Below are 27520 nucleotides of genomic sequence, written 5' to 3' on the forward strand. Positions count from 1 at the left end.
AAGCCTTAGCATTGAACGGTTGTATTGTTAAAGTGTGAAGTATGGAACCCTGCGCAGACGGGGAAGCCTTAGCATTGAATGGTTGTGTTGTTAAAATGCGAAGTATGGAACCTTGCGCAAACGGGGAAGCCTTAGCATTGAACGGTTGTGCTGTTTTCAAGTCAAAAAAACAGAGACAGTCTGAGTCTTTTTTTATGCTTTTAATTGCAAAACGTACAAAGAGTACTAAATCAACCAAGGTCTTGAATTCCAAAATGCAGCTGAGCTAGTCTAGAATATCTTTCTGCAAAGGGATCTTCGCGCACACTTGAGACCTTGGAGACTAGGCACTTGCTCCCCACATCGGATGAAGGAGACTCGGTCTGCAAAAGCTTCCGCTATTGATCTTATTTCTCTCCATTGGTCTCAAAGGGGCTCCCAGATCTCTTTGCATGCCAAGGAATTTATCACAGCAGGCTGTTCAAGTGCAAAGACGGCGGGATCACTGCATCTATCGCACAATGTTGTGTCCGTCCCGTTGCTGCTTCAGAGGAGATAAGAATGGAAACGGGAAAATCGAGGACTGGAAGAGGAGAGGCAAAGCGAAGAATGAGTGTGCAATTGTACAATAGCAAACAATTGTGATAATAATGGTTTTCAAACTGAGAAGTTGTTGATTTTTTCCCATTTCCTTCAGGAGAGAAACGAGGTAAAATGGAAAAGAGAAGACTGGAAGAGGAGAAAAGAAAAGAAAAGCAAAGAATGAGCATGAAAATAGTGCAATTGCAGACTGGAGACCTCGGTACACTCCTTCTACACCTGGGACGTTGTAATATTTATTATCTTCAAACTGGTAAGACGATGGTCTGTTCCCATTTGCTTCAGGGAAGATAGGATGTGAAATAGGAAAGCAGGGGACCAGGAGAGGACAGTGCAAAACAACGAGGGAGAGTGGAATAGCACAAATACGCAACAGCGGGATAGTGAACAGATAGGTTATTGCTATGTCTCCATGCACTTCAGGGTGAGATAGGGTCAGATAGTAAACTGGTAAGTTATTGATATGTTCCCATTTGCTTCAGGGAAAATAACACAAAAAATAGAGGACCAGGAGAGGAGAGTGCAAAGCAAAGAATGAGTGTGCAATAGCACAATAGCACAATTGTGCAATAGGGTGCGATGGTGAACTGGTAAGTTATGGATATGTTCCCATTTGCTTCAAGGGAGACAACACAGAAAAACAGAGGACCAAGAGAGGAGAGTGCAAAGCAAAGAATGAGTGTGCAATAGCACAATTGTGCAGCAGGATGCGATAGCAAACTGGTAAATTATGGATATGTTCCCATTTGCTTCAGGGGAAATAACACAAAAAAACAGAGGACCAGGAGAGGAGAGTGCAAAGCAAAGAATGAGTGTGAAATAGCACAATTGTGAAACAGGGTGAAATAGCAAACTGGTAAGTTATCGCTATGTCTCCATGCACCTCAGGGAAGAGAAAACAGAAAATTTTAGGAACAAGAGAGGAGAATGCAAAGCAAAGAATGAGTGTGCAATAGCACAATTGTGCAACAGGGTATGATAGTGAACAGGTAAGTTATGGATATGTTCCCATTTGCTTCAGGGGAAATAACACAAAAAAACAGAGAACCAGGAGAGGAGATTGCAAAGCAAAGAATGGGTGTGAAATAGCACAATTGTGAAATAAGGTATGATAGCGAACTGGTAAGATTTATATGTTCCCATTTGCTTCAGGGGAGATAACACAGAAAAACAGAGGACCAGGAGAGGAGAGTTCAAAGCAAAGAACGGGTGTGCAATAGCACAAATGTGAAATAGGGTGTGATAGTGAACTGATAAGTTATTGCTATGTCTCCATGCACCTCAGGGAAGATAAAACAGAAAATTTTAGGAACAAGAGAGGAGAATGCAAAGCAAAGAATGGGTGTGAAATAGCACAATTGTGAAATAGGGTATGATAGTGAACTGGTAAGTTATTGATATGTTCCCATTTGCTTCAAGGGAGATAACAAAAAAAGAGGACCAGGAGAGGAGAGTGCAAAGCAAAGAATGAGTGTGCAATAGCACAATAGCACAATTGTGCAACAGGGTATGATAGTGAACTGGTAAGTTATTGATATGTTCCTGTTTGTTTCAGGGGAGAAAACAGAGAAAAACAGAGAACCAGGAGAGGAGAGTGCAAAGCAAAGAATGAATGTGCAATAGCACAATAGCACAATTGTGCAACAGGGTATGATAGTGAACTGGTAAGTTATGGATATGTTCCCATTTGCTTGAGCGCAGAAAACAGAGAAAAACAGAGGACCAGGAGAGGAGAGTGCAAAGCAAAGAATGAGTGTGCAATAGCACAATTGCACACAGGAGGGGATAGCGATTGCTTTCGAACCAGTAAGTAGTTATGATATTCCAATGCGCAGGTCAGGAGGAGTCACTTAATGGCAGGGATGCTTTTTGGAAAGTGGGAATGCAATGCGCAGAGGGAGAACCTCTCCAGCACTCCTCCAACCTTGCAACAGTCGGACCCGTTTTCTAACCATTGTGCAATAATGCCCAAAGCTGAAAGCCTGGCCCTTTTCCGGGAGATGAAGCATTAAAAAAAGGGAGGGTGTTTCCATACTTAAGAGAGCCAGTCCTAACTACAACTGATCTGGTTCTAGGTAAACCTATGGCTAGAAATGTCACCCACAATCTCCCGGAGGCTCTGAGCGCGTTTCCCCAAAGGCATCTAAAAGCCGTTCTTCCCCATTTAGGAAATCCTATTGCGCACAGTGTATGCAAATAGCGTGTACAGCGTGTGCAAATAGCGTGTGCAAAGATCACAAAGGGACTGGGAAGCGCCTGTCATGTGAAGGGTGCCTGTCCTCCAAGTCAAGGGCTCCAAGTCCAGTCCGTTGTATCGCGATGGCGGGGTTCGCGCTGCCCGGTTCTGCCTTGGCGTCTCCGTATTTCCTCGGAACCGGCGGCCCACAAAGACCCTTCCCTGTGTATCTCCCAATGCATCTCCCATCATCCCCTCCCGGGTCCGCTCCTAGACGCTGTTGCGCCGGCTGCTGCTGTTGATCATGGAGACGATGTGGTCCAGGTCCAAGCTCTTCATCATCACCTCCATGAATTCCTCATCTTTCCGGGCACCTTCCACAAACTCGTCCAGCGAGAGCTCGCCTGAAGGAGAAGAGAAGAGAAGAGAAGAGAAGAGTGTTGAGCAAAAGGGAAGAGCGTCCGTCCTTTGAGAGCGAGAAGGAAAAGGGCCTGTCCTGTTGCGCATCAGAGACCCGGGACTCTTGCAAAACAATGATCCCATTGCAACTGCTTTCTGGTGCCCACCCTATGGAGACCTGAGTTCTGCAGTTTATTATATGGAACTAGCTGTGCCTGGACACGTGTTGCTGTGGCGAAGTCTGGTGGTTTGGGAAATAAAAGTATTGAGGAATTGGTGGTAGTTAAGGTCAAGGGTAAAGGTTTCCCCCTGACATTAAGTCCATTATAAATGGGTTATATAGCTGTGTGGAAGGGCCTTGAGTCTGCCATATAATCCAGTTAAAATAAGATAATCTGTGGAAGAGGCCTAAATGAGGCCTAACTCTGCCTGTCCCCTGGGCTGAGTGGGTTGCTAGGAGACCAAGTGGGCAGAGTTTAGCCTTCCAACTGGCAGCAATTGGATAAAAATAATTATTCTTCTCCCTCTCTAATTAGGACGTTATTTTTCTTTTCTTTTTGTTGTATGAACGTAAAGGCATGGGTGAGGGGTTTTGCTGCCAAGTTGAGTGTTTCTGGGATGTGTAGTTTTGTTGTTTTGTCCTAGGCCGAAATTTCATTGCCCTTTTATATATATATATATAGATCTAGACCGCAATACCTTGAGGATGCCGCCTGGCAAGGAATGCTAACCATTAGTCGCCAAAGTTCCAGATTAGAATGAACTCACCAAAGACAAGGACAGAGGCATTTTATTTCCGTCTTGCAAGATGAGATGCTTGTGAGCTTTCTGCTCCAAAATTACTAGCATTTTTTGAGCCTGAGCGATGTTCTCCAGAAGTGATTTGTGGATTTAAAACAGTGGTTCCTAAACATATTTAGCCTACCGTCCCCTTTCCAGAAAAAATAATACTCAGTGCCCCCTGGAAAGGAGGTGTGGCTTAGAGGGGTGGGCGTGGCTCCTGCTCAAGAGGGCGGGGCTGAGCCTCTCTCCTAGTCCAAGATGCAGGGCTGCGAGGGGGAGGTGGGCGGGGCCACAAATAGGCGGCCAGGACTGGGATGGGCGGAGTTACGAGTCAATGTTTTCAATATATCGTGATATTTTGGTGTTAAATTCATAAATACCTTAATTACTACATAGCATTACTGCCTATTGAACTACTTTTTTCTGTCAAATTTGTTGTATTGCATGATGTTTTGGTGCTTAATTTGTAAAATCATAACCTAATTTGATGTTTAATAGGCTTCTCCTTAATCTCTCCTTATTATCCAACATATTCGCTTATCGAATGTTCTGCCGGCCCGTTTATGTTGGATAGGTGAGACTCTACTGCAGGGCTCCCCAAACTAAGGCCCGGGGGCCGGATGCGGCCCTCCGAGGTCATTTACCTGGCCCCCGCCCTCAGTTTTATAATATAATATATTGTATATACATATAATATTGATAATAATATTATAATGTAATACAATATAACACTAATAATAATACCATATAATAATATTAATTATATATTCTATATTACATATAATATTACTAATCATATTACAGTGTAGTGGTATAGTTCAACAAAGTAATATATAATGCTAATATTGGGCTATGCTAATAATATAATATATTGTATGTACATATAATTTGTAAGCCACTCTGAGTCCCCTTTGGGGTCAGAAGGGTGTGATACAAATGTAGTAAATAAATGCAGTAAATAAATAAATAATTAATAAATACATTTTAGACTTAGGCTCGCCCAAAGTTTGAAATGACTTGAAGGCACACAACAACAACAACAAAAACAACAACAACCCTAATTAACTTGACTATCTCATTGGCCAGAAGCAGGAGCACACTTCCCATTGAAATCCTGATAAATGTATGTTGGTTAAAATTATTTTTATTTTTAAATATTGTATTGTTCTTTCATTGTTGTTGTTGTTGTTTTTGCACTACAAATAAGACATGTACAGTGTGCAACGGAATTTGTTTGTGTATTTTTTTTCAAATGATAATCCGGCCCCTCAACAGTCTGAAGGATTGTGGACCGGCCCTCGGCTTAAAAAGTTTGAGGACCCCCGCTCTACTGTATTATTAAAAGGATACATAAGGGCATTTACATGGAAGAAGATGAGAATCATGATTGGATCAGAGTTGGACAATCTTATCTTAAATTAGAGCATGATGTAAATATTCAAAAACATTTAACCTACTGGCTCTTCCGTTGTGCTTTTGGAGAGTAACTACTTTATATTTCTTTTCCGTTGCTCCCCTCCAATATCTATCCTCTAGACTGCACCACTATCTTATGACCCTGTTCTTTATGGTTTTTATTCTTATTTCTTTCTCACCCCGAGTTTTAACTTAGTGTTCATGTGGCCCGCCCTTGTTTTTATTGTTTCCCTGACTTTGCATTGTAATGTACAGTAGAGTCTCACTTATCCAACATAAACGGGCCGGCAGAACATTGGATAAGCGAATATGTTGGATAATAAGGAGAGATTAAGAAAAAGCCTATTAAACATTAAATTAGGTTATGATTTTACAAATTAAGCACCAAAACATCATGTTATACAACAAATTTGACAGAAAAAGTAGTTCATAACACATTAATGCTATGTGGTGATTACTGTATTTACGAATTTAGTACCAAAATATCACAATGCATTGAAAACATTGATTACAAAAATGCGTTGGATAATCCAGAACGTTGGATAAGTGAGACTCTACTGTATATTATTATCTATTGTATTGTTCACTGTATTGTGATGTGTTGTTCTTTTATATTCTGTTATATTTTATTGTTCTGGGAATGGCCCCATGTAAGCCGCCCCGAGTCCCCGTTGGGGAGATGGTGGCGGGGTATAAATAAAGTATTATTATTATTATTATTATTATTATTATTATGCTTCAATTAATGTAATTTTATTGGTATCTGTTTTTATTTCTGAAATTTACCACCCTCGGCTTATACTGGAGTCAAGGTTTTATTTATTTATTTATTTATTTACATCATTTATATTCCGCCCTTCTTTCTCACCCCGAAGGGGACTCAGGGTGGATCACATTACACATATTAGGCAAACATTCAATGCCTTTTTATCACAGGACAAAGACAAACAAATATAGCTCCGAGCGGGCCTCGAACTTATGACCTCCTGGTCAGTGACTCATTGCTCTCCCGTCTGCGCCACAGCCCCGGGTTTTCCCAGTTTTCTTGTGGTAAAATTAGGTGCCTCAGCTTATATTTGGGTCGGCTTATACTTGATATAGGGTATATATGGTGTTGGAAGCAATGGATGCCCACCCAAAGTACACAACTAAGAGTGTGCATATGTGCGTCTATTGCGCAAGCGGCCTCACCGTCTCCGTTGATATCGATCCGGTCGAAGACTCGGTTGGTGAACTCCTCGGCGCTCGTCTCGTGGTTGCAGCCGTTGATGGCACGGATGGCCTGACAAAGAGACGAGCGGGACACATTATTTATCCGGATTAATCATCACCCGACTTTCCTAGAAGGAACCAAAACAGATCCCAGGCAAAGGGAGACACCGTCGTGCACAACCATCGCAAAAGCCAGCAAATATCTTGAGCAATTGATCCCGTTTTAAACAAAGGGCATTTTCTGTAAACAGACTTCTGACCCTTGCGAGGTTTGCAAAACATGACTTAAGGTTGAGAGCAAGTTTGCAAGGAAGGGTTTTCCTCCGCAGAAGAAAGGCAAGGCAGGAAGACAGGAGCAGAATCCAAAACGATCTTAACAGATTGGAGAGATGATTGGCCAAAACTTAACAAAATGAACCTCAGGCAAGATACAAATAAAAAAACACAAACACAAAGCCACTGGGGAGCATATATTAAAATATACAGGCCTATGATCAAAACACCTCATAATCATATCAGTAAAAATGCCCATTAATTAATTAGCATCTTGGAAGAATATTGTAATAATTGGGCCTCGGTCTGTCCGGTCCTTTGCTGCGTCTAGACACTGTTTTGATCTATCTGGTGATTCTTTTAATTCCCTTAAGCGCCTTTGCGCAATTAAGAGACGGGAAAGCAGGACAGGACTAATAAATCTAATCTAATGTAATTTGATCTAATCTATTGGGCCGGGCGCAATTTCGCAAAGATTAAATCAACAAACACAAATGAGAGGTGGCCGTTTTCACAATCACCTTTTCAAGGGCATTTTTGGGTTTGGACTAGATGACCTTTGGGGTCCCTTTCCAACCCAATGCAAAAACAAACAGCCTGATTTGTGTGCATGCATTTAGTGTTTTGAACTGAAAAGTTGCATCAATGCAAAAGTGCAATATAAGGGACACGGTGCCCCCGATCGTACAACTCGCTTCTTGCGCAACGGCCACATCCCTTGGAATGGCCGGCCTTACACAATCTGCTGCAAAGCACAACCGCTTACGCAACGCTGTTTGTTACAGCAGCCAAAACGCTGCCAACAAATTTCGAGCCGTAATACAAGCTGAACCTCCTGATTCTGTGAAATGTTCGGGACCAGAACCATTGGATGTTTCCATTCGCATTTTAAAAATGGGACCCAATTCTCAATACGAAAATCATTTATTCTTCATAAACATCTTATACATAGAGCACGAAAGTTATTTTTGTACACCATATTTTACACAATAGTGTGCATGAAGGAAAACTAAACCAATTAACCTACCTGATTACATGTAAGATACGTAACCCACAAATAGCACTATACGTTGCATAATCTATATATATAAAAGAGTGATGGCATCACGGCAGCGGACAAAACAACAAAAGTAAACACCCCACAACCTCGAAAATTGACATCACAACCCCTCATCCATGCCTCTAGGTTGATACAACAAAAAGAAAAGAAAAATAAATTCCTAATTAGAGGGAGAGGAATAATTGTTTTTATCCAATTGCTGCCAGTTAGAAGGCTAAGCTCCGCCCACTTGGTCTCCTAGCAACCCACTCAGCCCAGTGTTAATAAAATAATGATAAAAAAATAAATACAAATAATACAATAAAAAATTATAAAAAACACTAAAATAATTAATACAATAAAATACTATAACAAAATGACTAAAAATAATACAACAAAATAATAAAATATAATAAATAAAAAAGATAAGTGACAGTAAAATTAATTTAAAAAAATACAAATAACGTCAAATAAAAATTCCACAACAAGTTTTAACCGATACCACCACGACTTTGCCACAGCAACGCGTGGCCGGGCACAGCTAGTATTATATATAGATAGAGATATAGATATAGATATACACACACGTATATACACATATACACACACATACAGTATACAATTCATACATACATACATACATACATACATATACACACACATTGCATAATATATCCACACTTCATATTATGTGTGTGTATATATATACATATGTATATACACACATACACAATTCATATATATACAATTATACAAATGTATATATATATATATATATATATATATATATATATATAAAATATAGACACACACATTGCATAATATATCCATGTCTAATGGCATTGAATGTTTGCCATGCATGTGTGTATTGTGATCCGCCCTGAGTCCCCTTTGGTTGAGAAGAGTGGAATATAAATACTGAAAATAAATCAATAAATAGTAAATAAGGAAGGTTTCATTGCAAGTTTTGTAGTGCATGTTAGGTAGTAATTTAGACAGGGGTTTTCCCTGCCTTGGTTGGGGCGTTTGGTCTAGATCAGGGGTCCCCAAACTAAGGCCCGGGGGCCGGATGCGGCCCACCAAAGCCATTTATCCGGCCCCCACGGCACAAGGGCTGAAGGGGGTTGGGCTAAATGACCCAAGGGGTCTCTTCTTCTCTTACAACCCTTATTATTATTACTATTATTATTATTATTAACATTAAGGCTGGGTGGCCATCTGTCAGGGGTGCTTTGCTTGTGCTTTTGGTCCGCAGAGACAGAAGGGTGTTGGACAAAATGGCCCAAGGGGTCTCTTCCAACCCTCTTTATTATTATTATTATTATTATTATTATTATTATTATTATTATTATTATTATTATCATTATCATTATTTATTAAAATTGAGGCTGGGTGGCCATCTGTCACGGGTGCTTTGTTTGTACTTTCGGTGCACGAAGGCACAAGGGGATTTGACTCAATGGCCCAAAGGGTCTCTTCCAACCCTCTTTTTTATTATTATTGCTATTATTATTATTATTATTATTATTATTATTATTATTATTATTATTATTATTAACATTGAGGCTGGGTGACCATCTGTCAGGGGTGCTTTGCTTGTGCTTTCGGTGCACAAAGGCAGAAGGGGGTTGGACTCAATGGCCCAAGGGGTCTCTTCTTCTGTTTCAACCATTATTATTATTATTATTATTATTATTATTATTATTATTATTATTATTATTATTATTAACATTGAGGCTGGGTGGCCATCTGTCAGGGGTGCTTTGCTTGTGCTTTTGGTGCACAAAGGCAGAAGGGGGTTGGACTCAATGGCCCAAAGGGTCTCTTCCAACTCTCTTTTTTATTATTATTGCTGCTATTATTATTATTATTATTATTATTATTATTATTATTATTATTATTATTGCTAGGTGGCCAACTATAGTCCGGCCCTCCAATGGTCCAAAGGATTGTGAACTGGCCCCCTGTTTAAAAAGTTTGGGGACTCCTGGTCTAGATGACCTTTAGGGTCCCCTTCCAGTTCAGTGATTTCTGCAGCCAAGAAGTGAAAGTCGACTCAGCTCAAGGGAGCTTATTTGGGGGACAAGGTACAACAGAAAGGGTAAGATATTAACCGGCGGAAGACGGGAAAAGCAAGCCAGGAGTAGCTCTTCTCAAGGCATTTCATTTCTATTTGTAATGGGGGGAACCAAAGGGTTTCACTGGTATAAAACCAAATAGGAACCGGCTCTGGATGAGAGTGGCAAATGATACTATCAGCAAGGAAAATATTGCTTTGCTTTTAAAAACTCTTAACATCTGCTTGAATAATGTATGCCCGACACTGGAAAGAAAGTATTATCCCAACCATGTAAATAAATGTAAATACCATATATACTCGAATATATACCCGAATATCAGCCGAGGCACCTAATTTTACCACCAAAAACTGGGAAAACGTTGACTCAAGTATAAGCCGAGGGCGGTAAATTTAAGAAATAAAAATAGATACCAATAAAATTACATTAATTGAAGCATCATTAGGTTAAATGTTTTTGAATATTGACATCAAGCTCAAATTTAAGATAAGACTGTCCAACTCTGATCCAATCACGATTCTCATCTTCTTCAATGTAAATGTGCTTATGTATCCTTTTAAAAACAATAGAGTAAAATAATACATGTAATAATAATAATAATAATAAATATAGGAAAATAATACATGTAATAGTAAATAGAGTAAAATAATAAATGTAATAATAATAATAAGATCAGAGTGAAATAATAAATGTATTAATAATAATAAAATAGAGTAAAATAAATGCATTGGTAGAAACAATAATAGAGAAAAATAATAAATGTAATAATACCAATAATAATAGAAAAAATAATAAATGTACCATATATTCTCAAGTATAAGCTGACCCAAATATAAGCCAACCAGGACCCTCACCCGAGTATAAGCCGAAAGGGCCTTTTTCAGTCTTAAAAAAAGGGCTGAAAAACTAGGTTTATACTCAAGTATATACAGTAAATGGTTGTTCAAACTTTGCTAAACTTTTGCAGAATTTCATCAACTCACTTGTCTCTTTAGAAATAAAACAATGCAATGCTTTCAAAATAATTGGAAGCCCTTCGCATTTATTTATACGTAGAAATTTTATGGACCAGAATGTAATAGTGTTGAGTGATTAAAAATACATGGTCAGAGAGAAAATCAAGATTATGATAAATGTCATACGATTTGGTCACTTTTGAATACCTTTTGTAAAATGTACATATATTGCTTGAATAGGACAAATTATTGCAAGACACTATCTCGATGTAAGGTCAGGAAGCTTCCTTTCAATGGGACACGTATGTTTTACTGTTATTGGAAAGTGTAAAATTACTACTGTTGATTGGTGGCTTTTTATATCAATAGTTATGTTATAATGAGTACACTCTCAAAATAATAATAATAATAATAATAATAATAATAATAATAATAATAATAAGTCAGCACTAGTTTGTAGTGCAGTTTTCTTGTACTGATTCTTTGTCTGTTGCGGTTTGAGGAGTTTCTGATTTTTAACTTCAATCAAAGCAGGTTCTTTACTTTGCTTTCCATATTCTACCAAGGCATGTTTTTCTTTGACTGCTTGTTATCAGCACACTGGGTACCATGCCAAAAGATCTCAGTCGGCATTTGGAAACCATAGGGTAAAGCTAAAGGTTTCCCCTGACGTTAAGTCCAGTCGTGTCTGACTCTGGGGGTTGGTGCTCATCTCCATTTCTAAGCCAAAGAGCCGGCGTTGTCCGTAGACACCTCCAAGGTCATGTGGCCGGCACGACTGCATGGAACGGCGTTACCTTCCCACCGGAGCGGTACCTATTGATCTACTCACATTTACATATTTTCGAACTGCTAGGTTGGCAGAAGCTGGAGCTTACAGCGGGCGCTCACTCCACTCCCCGGATTTGAACCTGGGACCTTTCGGTCCGCAAGTTCAGCAGCTCAGCGCTTTAATACACTGAGCCACCGGAGGCTCCTTGGAAATCATAAACATCGACAGAATTACGATCTGACAACTGCAAAAGGCCACCCGACTGGGATCTGCGCACATCATCCGAAAATACACCACACAGTCCTAAACGCTTGGGAAGTGTTCGACTTGTGATTCTGTCATACGAAATCCAGCATATAGATCTCGTTTGCTGTGTCATACTCTGTCTTTGTGTCAATAATAGTAACAACAACAACAACAACAACAACAACAACAACACCACCACACAGGCCTAAAGACTTGGGAAGTGTTCGACTTGTGATTTTGTGATATGAAATCCAGCATATAGATCTCGTTTGCTGTGTCATACTCTGTCTTTGTGTCAATAATAGTAATAATAATAACAACAACAACAACAGCAACAACAACACCACCACACAGGCCTAAAGACTTGGGAAGTGTTCGACTTGTGATTTTGTGATATGAAATCCAGCATATAGATCTCGTTTGCTGTGTCATACTCTGTCTTTGTGTCAATAATAGTAATAATAACAACAACAACAACAGCAACAACAACAGCAACAACACCACCACCACACAGGCCTAAAGACTTGGGAAGTGTTCGACTTGTGATTTTGTGATATGAAATCCAGCATATAGATCTCGTTTGCTGTGTCATACTCTGTCTTTGTGTCAATAATAGTAATAATAACAACAACAACAACAACAGCAACAACAACACCACCACACAGGCCTAAAGACTTGGGAAGTGTTCGACTTGTGATTTTGTGATATGAAATCCAGCATATAGATCTCGTTTGCTGTGTCATACTATGTCTTTTTTGTCAATAACAACAACAACAACATCACACAGGCCTAAACGCTTGGGAAGTGTTCGACTTGTGATTCTGTGATACGAAATCCAGCATATACATCTCGTTTGCTGTACCATACTATGTCTTTGTGTCAATAACAACAATAATAAACCTCATTGATAAAAAAGAAAAGATACCTCAATAAAAATGATAATGATGATGATGATGTTTATATTCCACTATTCCTCTGCATACGGAGATTCAAACTAAAAGCATTTCAATACAACTTAAAATATGCAAATATTAAAACAGTATAAAACAACATTAATATTAAAACAATCCAGGTTGATGTATGTTTTTCGGGCTGTGTGGCCATGTTCCAGAAGTATTCTCTCCTGACGTTTCGCCCACATCTATGGCAGGCATCCTCAGAGGTTGTGATCACAACCTCTGAGGATGCCTGCTATAGATGTGGGCAAAACGTCAGGAGAGAATACTTCTGGAACATGGCCACACAGCCCGAATTACATACAACAACCCTGTGATCCCGGCCATGAAAGCCTTCGACAACAAATCCAGGCTGAAACCATAAAAGCATATAAAATCACATCACAAAATCGCAGCAGCCTTTGATGGTCTTCAACACCTCAAGAGATCATCCAGATCAACCCTATCACACGGGAAGACACAATCAAGGCCCTCCTGACAGATGGCCATCAAACTCTGCTTCAAAGACTCTACCGGACTCTAGATTCCAACGGCTGGAAGGAGAAACCAAAGGTCATCTGGTCCAACCCCATTTAGATGTTCCTCCTCACCCGGATGATGTTGAGGAGCTCGCCGCGGTCGATGCACCCATTGCCGTCCACGTCGTAGAGCTTGAAGTACCACCGCAGCTTCTGCTCCATCTTGCCCTTCAGGATGAGGCTGAGAGCCGCCACGTACTCCATGAAGTCGATGTAGCCGTCCTGCGGAGTTACAGGGGAGGAAACGTGGTGCATCAATGATGGGAGCTGCAGTCCAGCCACACCTGGGCTGCAACTCCGTCCTATTGCGCCAAATTGTTATGTGTGTGTGTGTGTGTAAAGAAATCCTTGCAAAGATCTCTGCAAAAGGGAGCTCTTTTGCAGAGGCAAGCCACGCCTCAAACAATGTATCGGTTTGATGGCAGATGGCTGGGTTTGTCAGTTGGAAATCTGGGCTTGCAGGGAGAGCACAGAAAAGACAGGCTCTCTAGCTACGGTCAAGTAGCAGTTTAAATAAGCTATGCTGGGTATATTGAATGCTGATTGATTAGTTATTGATCCTGTGCAACTACAAGGACATTGTACGATTGCTGAACTGTTTATCTAACTTCAACTCAACAAGTAAAGTTTCCTTTGTTCTTTCAATTCCTCTGTCTGGTCTGAGTCTTTTGCACATGGTGTTAACTGGACGCTGCTGGTTCCGCTATACACACACCTGCTAACACGTCCTTGCTTGCTCCCTGCAAGTCTTAAGAAGTAAGAAATCATTTGCAGGCGGGACCACATTGGGAGGGAGAGCCAATACTCCAGAGGACACGGTCCGGATGCAAAAGGACCCCAACAGATTAGAGACCTGATTGTCCAAAACTAATAACATGAACTTCAACAAGGACAAATGTAAATTGTGTGGTGTTTAGTCTTTCAAGAACAGCCTTAAGACACTGTGGTAAGTAAATGAAAACTGCTTTCCTTCAGCAAAGCATAAGGAACAGCACACTCAATGGAATAATGCAAAAGGAAGCAAGGAAGTCTTAGGGCAAACACAGTTCTTAAGTCTGATAAATTCCTAAATCAAGTAGCAGTCTTATTTCAGACAAAGAAACAGCAATAAATTATTAGGAGCAGTTTTCCAGATGCAGACTCGAAGCAGGCACAAGGGGAGCGAAGGCTTAGGCATTGGAGTCAGTTTGTTATCAGCAAGAGCTGACTGCACCTACTTCTGATTTATAGCTCTGAATTCCCCCACAGCTGCTAGGGCAGTTCCCAATTACTCAGCTGCATTTCTGGAAGCTATTCTAGCTGAACAACATCTCTGCTCTGTTTCCTTCCGCCTCTCCTGAAATGTGGGTACTTGCAAAGTCTCCTCCTCAGATTCCAACTGCCCCTCTGATTCAAGAACACTTTCCTGCTCCCCTTCCTCTACTGAAGAAGGAATCCCTAACAAGATGCTACACTGGCGGAAAAAATGAAATGCAAAGATACAGGATGGGGGACGCCTGGCTTGATCATCTGAAGAAGATCTTGGAATTTTCATGGATAATAAGCTGAACATGAGCCAAGAGTGTGAAGCAGCAGCTAAAAAGTCAATGGGATTCGAGTGTCCTGGTGCCTCTCTCTTCCGCTTTGGCCAGACCTCTTTCCCTGGAATCACACTGTGTCCAGTCCTGGGCTCCACAGGTCAAAAGAGACACTGACCCTATGCTGGAAGTAGTCCAGAGGAAGAGGGCGTCTACAAAGATCAAAGGTCTGGAGACCATGAATAATCCCTATGAGGAGCGTCTTAAAGAGCTGGGGATGTTTACCCTGCAAGAGAGAAGGTTGAGAGGAGACATGAGAAGAGCCACGTATAAATATCTGAAAGGACGTCACAAGGAAGAGGGAGGAGGCTTCCTTCTGTTGCCCTGGAGACTGGGGCTCAATGGAGACATGGGTACAAATGACAGGAAAGGAGATTCTATTGAATATTAGGAAGAACTTCCTGACTGTAAGGAGAGCTGTTCAGCAGTGGAACTCTCTGCCTCAGAGTCTGGTGGAAGCTCCTTCCTAAGAAGCTTTGAAACAGAGACTGGATGCCCATCTGCCAGGGATACTTGGATTGTGTTTTTCCTTCATGGCAGGGGGTTGGACTAGATAGTGTTGCATGAGAAAACTAGCCCCGGATCCTTGGGATGTCTAGTTTATCTGGGCCAGCTCCCCACTCACTGAAGTCTTTTCTCTCTCTCTCTCTCTCTGGCACCTGCCGGAGCACTAACCCAATGAACGGCAAAGAGCACTCCTTAGATGCCTTGCCATCGTTTCCCTCTGAAGGTCTATATGATGTGCCATGACAACCAGGGGTAGATTACTCCTGGCCTTGACTTACCGGGGAGCCTGGCTTGTTAAAGGTACTTTGGAAAACTATGTCTTTCATGTATATAATTTGCTCTAAAGACTCCATCTTTTTTCCTATGTGTTCCTATTTGGCCTATATGTTGTGTTAACCTAATATTTTATGCTCCTGAGATCCCCATTCCTTCCCTTTGGGGGAAACCTTGTTCCTGAACCCAAAGATGTCTTGCATCCCACACAATTGCATAGCCTGGGGGAAAGAAACCAAGCTGGGAATTTCCTCATCAATTTCCAGCCTCACACATCTCTTGGACTTTACTTGGACATTTCAACACAATAGCTTACCTGGGCAGGGTAATCACCTCTCCCCGCCCTTGGGGAAGAACCAATTTCACCACCTGCACCTGTGATAAACGGGACCTCTCGCATCGGAAGGAAATCTGCATGTCTACAGCCAAACCCATCCTCTGTCATTTTTGCATGATTGTATTAATATATGATGTTTTGTTTCTCTGGGGTCTGGAATCTCCAGCCCAGCCTTCTTAAGGGGCCATGCCATGTTCATCTCATAAGACAATAGCATTCCTGGGTAGGGCCAGAAAATGCCCTAAATCACTTTGTTATTTTTCCTGTTCAGTAGAAGGAACCCCATTCATCGACACTTGATCATCCCTTGTCCCAGCCCATTCTGGCCAGTGAGCCAAGCCCCTCTCTGTGACTGGTCAGAATTAGAGGCTTGGCTGAAGCTTATGTATAAAAAGGGCTGTGAAACTGTATTCTGTATGCTATTTACTTTGTGAATAAATCACTAGCTAGCATCTACTAAAATCTTCCTTGGCTGAAAATCACCTTCTCTCCTTGCTTGATGGCTGATTTCAATTGGGCCTGATCTGAATGCTCGCCACACCAGGGACTCACTCACAATGGGCAGCTCAGGCGGATCCCTTGCCTGGGTTTCTGCCAACAGGCTTCTCCCTGGTCTCACTGCCAGGGCTTGCCTCCTAAAATGGGGCCAACACTAGGAAGCTTTGAAACAGAGGCTGGATGCCCATCTGCTAGGGATACTTGGATTGTGCTTTTCCTGCATGGCAGGGGGTTGGACTAGATAGCCCATGTGGTCTTTTCCAGTTCTGTGGTTCTATGATTCTAGGTGATCCATGCCGAGAGCACAAAGGCAAGTGTGCCTCCATTTGAACAGCCATGGCTCACTGTTGTGGGATCCTGGGTTCGAATCCTCGCTTGTCCATGGAAACCCATTGAGTGGCCTTTGGCAAGTCATATTCTCTCAGCTTCAGAGGAAAGCAAAGGCAACTAACTCCCTTCTGAAGGAATCTTGCCAGGAAAACTTTAATAGGTTTGCCTTGGGTCCCATCTACATTGCCATACAATGCAGTTAAACTGCATTACACTATGTAACACCATTTTTGTTCCCGGGTTGTCTGTGAATGTATTGTTTTTGTGTAGTTTGAAATTTGTACTTACTGTATATAGTTTAAAGCTAACTGAAACTGTGTGTCTGTAATACAACTTATAATCCAGTAGTGAAAGAGTTAAGTGCAAAGAGTAGAGATTTATGGCTAGAGGGAAACAGTTGAAGATTTCCGGTAGGGAATGTGGGAGGTGATAGTGCTTCCCATGTGGTAATTGAATGAGGTCGGATGCACAGATGCTAAGCTCCAGCAAAACTATGTAAATATTGTACAAACTGCAATAAAAGATATAAGCCGATGGTTTCAGTTGACATCTGGGAAGTCTGGATTTATTTCCGTGCAACTGAGCAAATTGCCAGATCGTCGGAGGAGGTGGTAAATTGAGACAGGAGGTGATTGAGTCTGAATTTAACCATTTCCTAACATTATCAATAATATTTCCTAATTGGTTCTATCATAAAAAGATGGGAAACGTTTATTAAAGTGCAAAAACTTTGTTCTTGCAGGAGGGACATCCTGTTGCAGCCCATTTTGAAAGAGTTTTTCAATGAATGACTCTCAACTAATTCAATGTATTTTGTGGCACAAAAACAAAGTTTCTGGAGTAGAACAACAACTTTCAAAGTAAGGACCGCACTATTAAATAGGAAATAATATCTTCAAACCAGGAACAGAATTTTCTTCAAATGTTGCTGCATAGTATAATGGATTCTTTCAATGAAATTCATGTCCTTACAGCTCGAAGGCACAAAGCAACAACAGCTAAGATCGCTCAGCTGGTTCCTTTAATATTGGATAGAGTTGTATTTTATGAATGTTTATTTTATTGTTTTAATTATATATGCTGTTATTGTGTTCTGTTTTTATCTGTTGATTCTCGGGCTCGGTCCCCATGTGATTCTCTGCGACTCCCCTCAGGAAGATGGAAGCGGGTTATAAATATATTATTATATTTTTTTTATTATGACACAGCAAACAAGATAGATATGCTGGATTTCATATCACAAAATCACAATAATTATATTATTATTATTATTATATTATTATTATTATTATTATTATTATTATTATAGAATTCCATCTCTTTACACTAGTTTCAGACAAAGACCCAAACAAAAATGTAGATTATTCTCAGTTCCACCAATCACAGGTTATTTCTTTTCAATTCCATCCATGCATAAGGTAAAGGTTTTCCCGTGACATTAAGTCCAATCGTGACCGAATCTGGGGTTGGTGATCATCTCCATTTTCAAGCCGAAGAGCCGGCGTTGTCCGTAGACACCTCCAAGGTCATGTGGCCATAGCCATGACTGCATGGAGTGCTGTTACCTTCCCACCAGAGCAGTACCTATTGATCTACTCACATTTGCATGTTTTCGAACTGCTAGGTTGGCAGAAGCTGGGGCTAACAGCGGGAGCTCACCCCGCCCCTCGCATTCGAATCGCAGACCTTTGAGTCAGCAAGTTCAACAGCTCAGCGGTTGAACTGAGCTTTTTAAATGGATGTTTTTAATTAATGTTTTAATTTGTTTTAATCCTAATTGTTTTCAATATTATGTTTCTTGGCATCTAATGGTTGCCGATTATGAGGCCGCCCTGAGTCCAAATAAAATAAAAATAATAAATAACCCGCTGTGCCACCAGGGGCTCCCCATCCACACACACACACACACACACACACACACACAGAGTTTAGTCATAGTTATATGCAGTTATATATGTGTGTGTGTGTGTGTGTGTGTGTGTGTAGGGGTGTGTGTGTGTGTGTGTGTGTATATATATATATATACACACACACACACACAGTAGTCTCACTTATCCAAGCTAAACGGGCTGGCAGAACGTTGGATAAGCGAATATGTTGGATAAAAAGGAGAGATTAAGGAAAAGCCTATTAAAGATCAAAATAGGTTGTGATTTTACAAATTAAGCACCAAAACATCATGTTATACAACAAATTTGGCAGAAAAAGTAGTTCAATGTGCAGTAATGTTATGTAGTAATTACTGTATTTACGAATTTAGCACCAAAATATCATAATGCATTGAAAACATTGACTACAAAAATGCGTTGGATAATCCAGAACGTTGGATAAGCAAGTGTTGGCTAAGTGAGACTCTACTGTAATTACTACATAGCATTACTGCGCATGGAACTACTTTTTCTGTCAAATTTGTTGTATAATATGATGTTTTGGTGTTTAATTTGTATAACGATTACCTAATTTGATGTTTAATCGGCTTTTCCTGAATCCCTTCTTATTATCCAACATATTCACTTATCCTGCCGGCCTGTTTATGTTGGATAAGTGAGACTCTATTGTATATTTCTAATCTTATATTATCTGCTCAGAACTGGATTATATGAGGCCCCTTCTTCACAGCTTTATAAAATGCACACTGAAGTGGATTATATGGCAGTGTGGACTCAAGATAATCCAGTTCAAAGGAGATAATATAAGATTATAAATGGGTTATATAGCTGTGTGGAAGGGCCTTGAGTCTACACTGCCATATAATCCAGTTAAAATGTGATAATCTGTGGAAGAGACCTGAGGCCTAAGTCTGCCTGTCCCCTGGGCTGAGTTGGTTGCTAGGAGACCAAGTTGAAGGAGCTTAGCCTTCTAACTGGCAGCAATTGGATAAAAGCAATTATTCCTCTCCCTCTAATTAGGACTTTATTTTTCTTTTCTTTTTGTTGTGTCAACCTAGAGGCGTGGATGATGGGTTGTGTTGTTAAATTTCGAGGTTGGGGGGCCTGTAGTTTTGTTGGTCACCGTGATGCCATCACACACACACACACACACACATATATATATACTAGCTGTGCCCGGCCACGCGTTGCTGTGGCAAAGTGGTGGTGGTATTGGTTAAAAATTGTTGTGTAATTTTTATTTGATGTTATTTGTATTTTTTAATTAATTTTATTGTAAGTTATCTTTTTATTTATTATATTTTATTATTTTCTTGTATTATTTTTAGTTATTTTCTGTTATTATAATATTTTATTGTATTATTTTTTTAGTGTTTTTAATTATTTTTTAGTGTTTTTTAGTGTTTTTATTGGGTTGCTAGGAGACCAAGTTGGAGGAGCTTAGCCTTCTAACTGGCAGCAATTGGATAAAAGCAATTATTCCTCTCCCTCAAATTAGGACTTTATTTTTCTTTTCTTTTTGTTGTATCAACCTAGAGGCGTGGATGATGGGTTGTGTTGTCAAATTTCGAGGTTGGGGGGCCTGTAGTTTTGTTGTTTTGTGGGTCGCCGTGATGCCATCACTCTTTTATTTTTATATATATATATATATATATATATATATATATATATATATATATATATATATATACACATACACATACATACATACACCAGAAACCTGTCCTCTCCTACAGCCACCTTTTAAAAAAATGTTAACACTCAGATTCTTATCCTATCAGCCTGATATTTGGTCTAAGCAAAATATATGTTTTGAAAAACATGCCAAACTGTGCAGAAGTCTATTTAAAAGGTGTATTTGGACTCCTGGGACAGCTCCACACTGTAGAATTAATGCGCTTTGGCACTGCTTTGACTGCCATGGCTCAATGCTCTTGACTCTTGGAGACTTTAATCCGTTGTTAGGATTCTAATAAGAGACCTCCATTCTAATAAGAGTCTTAACTGGACTCTAAGGCAGTTTGCATCTATCTATATATATAAAAGAGTGGCATCACGGCGACCCACAAAACAACAAAACTACAGGCCCTCCAACCTCGAAATTTGACAACACAACCCATCATCCACGCCTCTAGGTTGATACAACAAAAAGAAAAGAAAAATAAAGTCCTAATTAGAGAGAGAGGAATAATTGTTTTTATCCAATTGCTGCCAGTTAGAAGGCTAAGCTCCTCCAACTTGGTCTCCTAGCAACCCAATAAAAAATAATAAAAAACACTAAAAAAATTAATACAATAAAATACTATAATAACAAAAAATAACAAAAAATAATACAAGAAAATAATAAAATATAATAAATAAAAAATATAACTTACAATAAAATTAATTAAAAAAATGCAAATAAAGTCAAATAAAAATTACACAACAATTTTTAACCAATACCACCACCACTTTGCCACAGCAACGCGTGGCCGGGCACAGCTAGTAATTCAATAGAGTTGGAAGGGGACCCCCAAGGGCCGTCCAGTCCATCCCGTTTGACACAATCGAAGCCCTCCCAACCGATGGCCGTCCAGACTTTGCTTAAAGGGCTCCACCGGATTCCCAGAGAGGTAAATTCCACTGCCAAAGAGCTCTTACCCAACCCAGGCACAAGGGTTAATCTTCCTCCCAGACACCCACCTGGCTTGGAGCAGGTTGCATCACAGGTGAAGAGAGGCTCCCTTTGCGTGCCAAAGTGGTGGCCATTTAAGGGCTTTGCTGGCCAAGGGCAACAGGTGCTTCTCCAAGCTGGATTTTCTGCAGGTGGGACCGATGAGCCACACAGGTGAGCCTTGCCCAGGGACCATCTACACCTCACAATGAATGATATCTCCATTTAAACAAACAACTCAAAGTGAACAAAGGCCAGGCTGGGTTGCTGTGTGTTTTTAGGACTATGGCCATGTTCCAGCAGCATTCCCTCCTGACGTTTCGCCTGCATCTGTGGCAAGCGTCCTCAGAAGTCTGTTTGCGGAGAGGCAAGTGGAGTGTATATATCAGGGGTCCCCAAACTTTTTAAACAGGGGGCCAGTTCACGGTCCCTCCGACCTTTGTAGGGCTGGATTATAGTTGAAAAAAAAACCCCCTATAAACAAATTCCTATGTACACTGCACATCTCTTACTTTGAAGTTAAAAAAAAACCAAAAAGGAACAAATACAGCCTCAATGTTAATCATAATCATAATAAAAATAATAAAGAGGGTTGGAAGATACCCCTTAGACCATTGAGTCCAACCCTCTTCTACCTTTGTGCACCAAAAGCACAAGCAAAGCACCCCTGACAGATGGCCACCCAGCCTCAATGTTGTTAATAATGATAATAATAATGCATCACACAGCTCTAAACGCTTGGGAACTTGTGATTTGTGATACGAAATCCAGCATATATATCTCGTTTGCTGTGTTATACTGTGTCTTTGTGTCAATAATAATAATAATAATAATAATAATAATAATAATAATAATAATAACTGGACAGTTTGGACAGAAAAACAAGAAAACTCATGACCATTCATCACTCACTGCACCCTTGCAGTGATGTTGACCGGCTGTATCTGTCTAGAAGATCAGGGGGCAGAGGACTCTTGCAAGTAAAACAAGCAGTCAAAGAAGAACATGCCCTGGCAGAAGATGTCAAGCAAAGTGAAGAACCTGCTTTGATTGAAGTCAAAAATCAGAAACTCCTCAAAGCACAGCAGACAAAAAACCAGTACAAGAAAACCGCACTACAAACTAGAGCTGACCGCTGGCACAACAAAACATTGCATGGAAAGTTCCTTGACAAAATTGAAGGAAAAGCTGAGAAGGAGAAGACCTGGCTCTGGCTCACGAATGGGACCCTGAAGAAGGAGACAGAAGGCCTGATCCTTGCAGCCCAGGAGCAAGACATCAGAACAAAGGCAATCAAGGCCAAGATCGAAAAATCAGCTGATGACCCAAAATGCAGACTGTGCAAGGAAATCGATGAAACCATGGATCACATCCTCAGCTGCTGTAAGAAAATCACACAGACAGACTACAAACAGAGGCACAACTATGTGGCCCAAATGATTCATTGGAACTTATGCCTCAAGTACCACCTCCCAGCAGCAAAGAATTGGTGGGATCACAAACCTGCAAAAGTATTGGAAAATGAGCACGCAAAGATACTGTGGGACTTCCGAATCCAGACTGACAAAGTTCTGGAACAAACACACCAGACATCACAGTTGTGGAGAAGAAAAAGGTTTGGATCATTGATGTCGCCATTCCAGGTGACAGTCGCATTGATGAAAAACAACAGGAAAAACTCAGCCGCTATCAGGACCTCAAGATTGAACTTCAAAGACTCTGGCAGAAACCAGTGCAGGTGGTCCCGGTGGTGATGGGCACACTGGGTGCCATGCCAAAAAATCTCAGCCGGCATTTGGAAACAATAGACATTGACAAAATTACGATCTGCCAACTGCAAAAGGCCACCCTGCTGGGATCTGCACGCATCATCCGAAAGTCTACAATTATTTATTTATTCATTTACTACATTTATTTATTACATTTATAGCCCTTCTCGCCCCGAAGGGGACTCAGAGCGGCTGTATGTACATACAATATATTTTATTATTAGCATAGCACAATATTAGCATTATATATTACTATATTGAACTATACCACTATACTGTAATATTATATGTAATATATATCATATAATTAATATTATTATATGGCATTATTAGTATTATATTGTATAACATTATAATATTATTATCAGTATTATATGTATATACAATGTATTATATTATTTAAAATGATATTAAAATATTATATTATAAAACTGAGGGCGGGGGCCAGGTAAATGACCTTGGAGGGCCGCATCCGGCCCCCGGGCCTTAGTTTGGGGACCCCTGCTCTAGATGGTCTTTGAAGGTCTCTGTGCTCAGCTATGGCCTTATGAGACCACCTAGATGGCTTTTGGAGGTCACTTTCCTTACCTATGTTCCTATGAGACCATCTAGATGGCCTTTGAGGGTCCCTTTACTTACCTATGGTCTTATGAGATTGTCTAGATGGCCTTTGGGGGCCCCTTTCCTTACCTATGGTCTTATGAGATTGTCTAGATGGCCTTTGAGGGTCCCTTTACTTACCTAAGGTCTTATGAGATTGTCTAGATGGCCTTTGGGGGCCCCTTTCCTTACCCATGGTCTTATGAGATTGTCTAGATGGCCTTTGGGGGGCCCTTTACTTACCTATGGTCTTATGAGATTGTCTAGATGGCCTTTGAGGGTCCCTTTACTTACCTATGGTCTTATGAGATTGTCTAGATGGCCTTTGGGGACCCCTTTCCTTACCTATGGTCTTATGAGATTGTCTAGATGGCCTTTGGGGGCCCCTTTACTTACCTATGGTCTTATGAGATTGTCTAGATGGCCTTTGAGGGTCCCTTTACTTACCTATGGTCTTATGAGATTGTCTAGATGGCCTTTGGGGGCCCCTTTCCTTACCTATGGTCTTATGAGATCTCCTAGATCAGGGGTCCCCAAACTGAGGCCCATGGACCGATGTGGTCCTCCAAGGTCATTGACCTGGCCTCTATCCTAAACATTAGACTCAAGGTTGACCTCAGTCTGAAATGGCTTGAAGGCACACAACAACAACAATCCTAATTTTGGACTATTTCATCATAGTCCGGCCCCTTAACAGTCTGAGGGACTGTGAATCGGCCCTCCACTTAAAAAGTTTGAGGACTCTAAACCACTGAACCTTTGAGGACTGAACTGGTTTATCTGGAGGAGACTGGCCTGCTTACCTTGTTCATGTCGAAGGTGTGGAACATCTGCTCAATGTACTTGTTGGCTTCGGGGTCCAGTCCTCGGAGACCGAAGAAGTGCTTGAACTCGTGTTCGGTCAGCTGCCCGGAGGGGCATTCGGACATGAACTTCTTGTACCAGTGGTGGATCTCCAGGGTCTGCAGGTCGTCCAGGATGCTGTTTTCGTTCCCCATGTCCCCGAGCGCTGCCTTCTGCTCCGGCCTCTGCCTGGACTGGTCCTTCTCTGCCTTCTTCTTCCGCCTTCGGAGCCAGAGTCGGGCGGCTCCCTTGAGCCAATTACAATCCCCTTAATCTGGCCTGAGACCCATTTAGCGGCCTTAAAGGCTTCAGCGATGTAAAGAGGGAATGGAAAGCAGGAGGGAGGATAATCCCGGGAGAGCAGCCCTGTTATTTTGGGGAGCAAAACGCCACAAAAGGTGAGCGGGTTAAGCGCCGATTGGCACCAAAAGCCGACCTCGGAGGGCTCCAGACATTGTCTTCTCCGCATGCGATGGCTATTTCCAGCCAGGCCTTGCGTGGCCGGCAAGGTTGCGGCATTCTCTGGGCCGAATCCTTAAGCGTCTCTGAAAAAGAGAGAAAGCCTGTCCCGGACGATTCGCCATGACCTCTCGGGGCTGTTTTGAAACCACCGGTTGACCATTCGATGTTTTAATTCCATGTCGTAGGTTTCTCATGGGAATTTGTATTGTTTTTAATGACGTGAGCCCCTCTGAGTCTGGTTAAGAGAGGAAAGTGGGATGGTGAAGATAATAATAATAATAATAATAATAATAATAATAATAATAAACTTTATTTATACCCCGCCACCATCTCCCCAACAGGGACTCTACTCCTACCTGGACAGGTGTGTCATGCAATTCTAAAACCCAAATTTGTATTGTATCTCATTGTAATTTGTATTGTTTTTAATGACGTGAGCCCCTCTGAGTCTTGTTAAGAGAGGAAAGTGGGATGGTGACGATAATAATAATAATAATAATAAAAAACTTTATTTATACCCCGCCACCATCTCCCCAACGGGGACTCTACTCCTACCTGGACAGGTGTGTCATGCAATTCTAAAACCCAAATTTGTAATGTATCTCGTTGTAATTTGTATTGTTTTTAACAATGTGAGCCCCTCTGACTTTTGTTAAGACAGGAAAGTGGGATGGTGACAACAACAACAATAAATGTGTCTTTTTGGAGAGGATGTCCATATTCTGTGGAGAGAAAAAGCAACATATAAATAAACAAAACAACAACAACGACTGACTCTGCGGCAAATCCATTCGTATCTGGACAGGTGTGCCATGCAATTCTAAAACCCAAATTTGTATTGTATCTCATTGTAATTTGTATTGTTTTTAATGACGTGAGCCCCTCTGAGTCTTGTTAAGAGAGGAAAGTGGGATGGTGAAGATAATAATAATAATAATAATAAACTTTATTTATACCCCGCCACCATCTCCCCAACGGGGACTCTACTCCTACCTGGACAGGTGTGTCATGCAATTCTAAAACCCAAATTTGTATTGTATCTCATTGTAATTTGTATTGTTTTTAATGACGTGAGCCCCTCTGAGTCTTGTTAAGAGAGGAAAGTGGGATGGTGAAGATAATAATAATAATAATAATAATAAACTTTATTTATACCCCGCCACCATCTTCCCAACGGGGACTCTACTCCTACCTGGACAGGTGTGTCATGCAATTCTAAAACCCAAATTTGTAATGTATCTCGTAATTTGTATTGTTTTTAACAATGTGAGCCCCTCTGACTTTTGTTAAGACAGGAAAGTGGGATGGTGACAACAACAACAATAAATGTGTCTTTTTGGAGAGGATGTCCATATTCTGTGGAGAGAAAAAGCAACATATAAATAAACAAAACAACAACAACGACTGACTCTGCGGCAAATCCGTTCGTATCTGGACAGGTGTGCCATGCAATTCTAAAACCCAAATTTGTATTGTATCTCATTGTAATTTGTATTGTTTTTAATGACGCGAGCCCCTCTGAGTCTTGTTAAGAGAGGAAAGTGGGATGGTGAAGATAATAATAATAATAATAATAATAAACTTTATTTATACCCCGCCACCATCTCCCCAACGGGGACTCTACTCCTACCTGGACAGGTGTGTCATGCAATTCTAAAACCCAAATTTGTATTGTATCTCATTGTAATTTGTATTGTTTTTAATGACGTGAGCCCCTCTGAGTCTTGTTAAGAGAGGAAAGTGGGATGACGACAACAACAATAAATGTGTCCTTTTGGAGCGGATGTCCGCCTTCTGTGGAGAGAAAAAGCAGCATATAAATAAACAAAACAACAACGGCTGACTCTGCAGCAAATAATAATAATAATAATAATAATAATAATAATAATAATAATAATAATAGACATTGACAAAATTACGATCTGCCAGCTGCAAAAGGCCACCCTACTGGGATCGGCACGCATCATCCGAAAATACATCACACAGTCCTACACACTTGGGAAGTGTTCGACTTGTGGTTTTGTGAAATGAAATCCAGCATATCTATCTTGTTTGCTGTGTCATACAACGTCGTTGTGTCAATAATAATAATAATAATAATAATAATAATAATAATAAACTTTATTTATACCCCGCCACTATCTCCCCAACGGGGACTCTACTCCTACCTGGACAGGTGTGCCATGCAATTCTAAAACCCAAATTTGTAATGTATCTCGTTGTAATTTGTATTGTTTTTAACAATGTGAGCCCCTCTGACTTTTGTTAAGACAGGAAAGTGGGATGGTGACAACAACAACAATAAATGTGTCTTTTTGGAGAGGATGTCCATATTCTGTGGAGAGAAAAAGCGACATATAAATAAACAAAACAACAACA

The 27520-nt window shown here is 40.7% G+C and overlaps 1 protein-coding gene and 1 long non-coding RNA gene across 3 annotated transcripts; one reads left to right on the top strand and one right to left on the bottom strand.

Annotated features, from left to right (window-relative positions):
* Positions 1 to 185: 185 nt before the first annotated feature.
* LOC100556029 (guanylyl cyclase-activating protein 1) lies at positions 186 to 24834 on the bottom strand. The gene is made up of 4 exons (XM_062983453.1): positions 24640 to 24834; positions 13476 to 13625; positions 6545 to 6635; positions 186 to 3159 (listed from the first exon to the last, which is right to left on the bottom strand). Exons 1-4 carry the CDS (start codon positions 24832 to 24834, stop codon positions 3026 to 3028), a joined length of 570 nt encoding a protein of 189 aa, XP_062839523.1. The 3' UTR covers positions 186 to 3025.
* LOC103282779 (uncharacterized) lies at positions 21552 to 27520 on the top strand. 2 transcript variants are annotated; one of them, XR_010006963.1, is made up of 4 exons: positions 21552 to 21641; positions 25799 to 25946; positions 26433 to 26580; positions 27412 to 27520. It is a non-coding gene; the product is annotated as an uncharacterized LOC103282779 (long non-coding RNA). The 2 variants fall into 2 exon arrangements; XR_010006962.1 differs by lacking the exon at positions 21552 to 21641 and adding an exon at positions 24965 to 25077.

This window comes from Anolis carolinensis, chromosome 5 (assembly GCF_035594765.1).
Source record: "Anolis carolinensis isolate JA03-04 chromosome 5, rAnoCar3.1.pri, whole genome shotgun sequence".
Lineage (NCBI taxonomy): Eukaryota > Metazoa > Chordata > Lepidosauria > Squamata > Dactyloidae > Anolis > Anolis carolinensis.